Genomic DNA, 4,150 nt, shown 5'->3' on the forward strand with positions numbered 1-4,150 from the left:
TTAATAAATATATTGGTCAGATTGAAGAATATATGAATCCCACAGAGTTCAAGAATATGATCTCTTTTATGTCCGATGACTACAAAAGAATGAATGTGTATCTCCCTATAGTTATTTACCCATCATGTAAATACCCTTTTTTTCCCCTCACATCTCTCCCTATCTACAAACGCCCCTTCAACAAATCAAAAATCTGGAAAAGAAAAACTCACAGACTAGATAGACCAGACAGACAGAGTTGTGAATGCAAAGCTTAAGCCTTCTCTTCTTTTCCAATTCTAAATGTCCTTTGACGTTTAAGAAATGCGCGTTTTAATAGGTTTTAGCTTTAATCCCATACTTTCTGGAGAAAGAAGCTCTGGGGAGATGCAAGATGGACTGAGCGGACTCCGTGGACTGTCGCTGAACTGGCACGGCCTATACAACCCGTACCCCATGAAGAAGTACTCCATAGGTATCAACATTGCGTGTGGCTGCTCTTCGGTTACCATCGATCCACAAGCTTGGACCTGCGTTAACCAATCGTTGAGTTTAACTATTTAACAAAACCTAGGCAGTTGCTGCTGCATAGTGAAGTATGCCGAATGCATCCACCACTTGTTCAGCCATCGCATGCATTTCGTGCTGAAAGGAAGGTTTTCATTCTTTTGAATAATGTCATACCTCAACCAAGGCACTATATCTTCTATCCAATTTTGATATCATATGGAGTGCTTCAGAATGGAAAGGCGAGCTGTCCCCGACGAAAATGAGAGTACGACACCGGAGCCTCTTCAACCCTTCGGTAATGTCTGGTCTTCTGCAAAAAGGCAAACACAAGGTTGCAGATTTGACATATGTGGACAGGGGAAAGAATGGCTGAGATGGGAAAAGCATTTACCTATTAATTGCTTGGAGGAACCTCAAAACATTGTTGCTCTGTCTCTCATCCAGCAACTGACAAAATAGATATACCCTCTTATTCAAACCACGCAAAAAATTTGAAGAACTAACAAGAGATGTTTGCCCAACAGAAAGAAACAAGACAAACTAGTTTCAGACAATCCAAAACTCTCAGAATTGAATGATTGACATAAAGCACATACTTTTCTACATGCTTGAACTATATCAGACTCGGCAACTTCGACACTACCACGGACCTCCTGTTGCATGTAATAACAATCTCATGAATCCAGTCAACAAGAATATAAAAGACGAACACAGAAAGACAAATTAACTCTTAAGAATGGACACTATATTTACCTTGCTGAAGTACCGCTGAAGCAAGCACTCTTTCAACAAACCGCACATGCCATAGAAGTATAACAAGTTTGACATTACCTGCAATTACAAGGGATATGCGATTATTTAACATGTATAAAAACTTGAGTTTATTTCAGTGTGAGAATGATGAAGACTTGAAAAGGCTACCTTATTATAGAACCACTCGGACCAAGAGGGAGACTTGCACAAGGGGGATATAAGAATTAAACCAAGAACTCGCTCTCTATATTTCAACTGTAAAACAATAAAATTGGTCAGACCAAGAAAAACTTTTGATTCAACTTCACAATGAATTTCACCATACGATGAACCTACAGCAAAAAGACTAAGAATGTAAGCGCCAGCTGTTACCCCCATGCACATCACTGCACCAAGTCTGTAATAGAAATATCCCAATGATAAATCAACAATATAATCTTTTATCTCTTTTTCAATAGTGGAGAGAAGGGCATTGTAATTACCCAAAATAGTTGAGAACCTCAAGGATTTGATCTGCTAAATCATCAGCAGATGGTGAAGGATCATCCTCACAAATCTCAGCAGCTCCCAACTGCAAGAACTCTTGGTAAAGTTCCAAAAAGGAAACTATGTGAATATAGTATTCATGAGCAAACACAAAGTTATCCATACACAAATTTACTCAACAATAATACAGACCTCATGTCCAGGAGGGCTGATATGGTAGATACAAAAGTTGTGAAGTAGCAACGAAGCTGCTTCCGGGAAAAAGAATAATCCTTGAAAACATGACATATCTGCAAGAACTCGGGGAAAAGACACCAGTTAAAAGTTATCTCACATAATATAACAAGAAACCAAATATCTAAAATATCACCACCAAAATCACAACATAAAGATAATTCCAAGCACTTACGATTTAAAGCCAAATCAGGATAAGTAATGAGTGGCGGCTTGTCTTGGTCTCCACAGACTATTACAGACACAGAACCCTGGCCAGTTCGTACATGATGCTCCTGAAAATAACATGAGTGGCATATCTTAAGTCAGCAAGATGATATGAGAAGTAAAGGGGGAAATGAAAACATTGGAATCAAGAAGAATGTCAATACACGAAACATTCTCATAGTAGTCCCAATTACATATTATTTCCACATGAACTATGGGTGAGAGTAAAAGGGGAGCCTTTGAGGAAAGAAAAAAGTTCAAATAGTCCAACATTTCCAGCCAAGTATATCCGTAAAGAACAGTCCAAGTGCATTTCCTTTCAAGATGCCCAAGCTAACTTGTCCCTTCAACTTAGTATAACTTTATAAAAGTAGTGCGCATAACAAATTTATGGTTCAGCATTTAAATTATCAATAGCTTAAAACTTATAACAGCCAAGATAAATAAGCAACTATCCCTGTTAACACACATAAAGTTTCATCACAAAAAGAAGAAAAGAACCAGAAAAGTGGGTAAGGATAAGGTTTATTCAGTAGACCGCAATTTGCTTTCAGCAACGGGCAGTATCACATTCACGAGGGATGAATACAACCATAGAACGAGAAAAAAAAAAAAAAAAAAAAAGGTCAAAAAAGTAAAAACAATCTTAATCTGCAAACGAAATTTAAACATAAAATACCACCACTGCAAGAAGAAGGGGAAAAAAAATGGAAAAATATCTAACAGACAATACCGTCTATGCAACCAATTGATAATTGGAAAGTTCAAACGAACAATAACTATATACCCCAAACAGAACAATTAAAGATCTTTAAAAAGCACAAACTAAAGATGTCTTCAATCCGTTGTTACCTTCATAAAAGCTCAACCAGTCGAAAACCCTTTATCAAAAGAGGTAAAGAAAAATTGAATGTAATAAGGACCAAAAAGAGAACGTAACAATTAGAAAAGAAAAATAAAAGGACCCCAGAAGCCAGAAATAGGAAATGCACAAAGCCCATCGTTATCACATCTTGCATTTAAACAAGCAGGGATAAAACACCGATCCCTGAATCAAGAAAGTAACCTCAAAACCAAACCCATTAAGTAGCTAATTAATTAATTTTTGGAAAAGGGGTTTGAACTTAATTATTAATAACTTGCAAAAATTGGAAAATCCTCGGTCAATCAAGACTCAGAAATGAACCAGATCGGAACGGAAAAAAGAAATACAAGAGTGGAAAAGTTACAATCCCCAAATAATTTCCTACTTTTTTCTTCACATCCAAACAAAACTATAGAATGCCATAAGACATTTCACCAATAATGAGAACCCCCAGCCCCACAGTCAAAAGAAAACGGGATATTAAGCCAATCAAATCAGCAAAAAAACCCCCGATCGACAAAAAAGAAAAGTAAAAAACGATTCAAATACACCATAAACAAATGCATTAAAGAAAACCCCCAAATAGAAAAAAAAATGGAAGAAATGAGTTGAAATTTAGATGAACCTTGCCGCCGAGATAGATCTTCTCCATGTCGACGGAAACAGAGTCATTAGAATCTGCCATGGCCGTAGCTCTATGTCCGTCCAATAGCGCCACCACCAGAACAGCCGCTCGCCGTCGCTCACGGAGGACCTCTCTCTCTCTCTCTTTTACTCTCTTCTCTCGTCTTCCAGAATTATAGGCTTTGGCTTCGTTGGCTTATATACAAAGCGATTCTTTCTTTTCTCTCTGTCTGTTTTAATAAACTCTTTTCTTTCTGTTTTTTTCTCTCTCTATTTTATCTTTTTTTTATTATTATTTTTTTTTCCCTCTATATCTATCTAACGGGCAAAATTTAACCTACGGTTAATGTCCACCGACGCTCGGAGACCCTCTACACCAACTGAAATTAACCCGTTAACCGTGGTCAAAATCCCGCCAGCTCAGCTTGTAAAAAACCAAAACGGATAAAATTCGTCAACTTCTCTTAAACGACGTCATTCCGATGCCGTCGA

The 4,150-nt window shown here is 37.5% G+C and overlaps 1 protein-coding gene across 1 annotated transcript; it reads right to left on the reverse strand.

Moving 5' to 3' along the window:
- On the reverse strand, positions 1–3,946 carry LOC120072265 (protein NDL1-like). The gene is made up of 11 exons (XM_039024696.2): positions 3,660–3,946; positions 2,138–2,237; positions 1,921–2,018; positions 1,725–1,813; positions 1,579–1,639; positions 1,411–1,497; positions 1,243–1,320; positions 1,086–1,142; positions 881–936; positions 664–799; positions 1–509 (listed from the first exon to the last, which is right to left on the reverse strand). Exons 1-11 carry the CDS (start codon positions 3,717–3,719, stop codon positions 297–299), a joined length of 1,035 nt encoding a protein of 344 aa, XP_038880624.1. The 5' UTR covers positions 3,720–3,946; the 3' UTR covers positions 1–296.
- Positions 3,947–4,150: the final 204 nt, after the last annotated feature.

The sequence above is a fragment of the Benincasa hispida genome, chromosome 2, assembly GCF_027475165.1.
Source record: "Benincasa hispida cultivar pf3 chromosome 2, pf3_genome.v1.1, whole genome shotgun sequence".
Taxonomy (NCBI): Eukaryota; Viridiplantae; Streptophyta; class Magnoliopsida; order Cucurbitales; family Cucurbitaceae; genus Benincasa; species Benincasa hispida.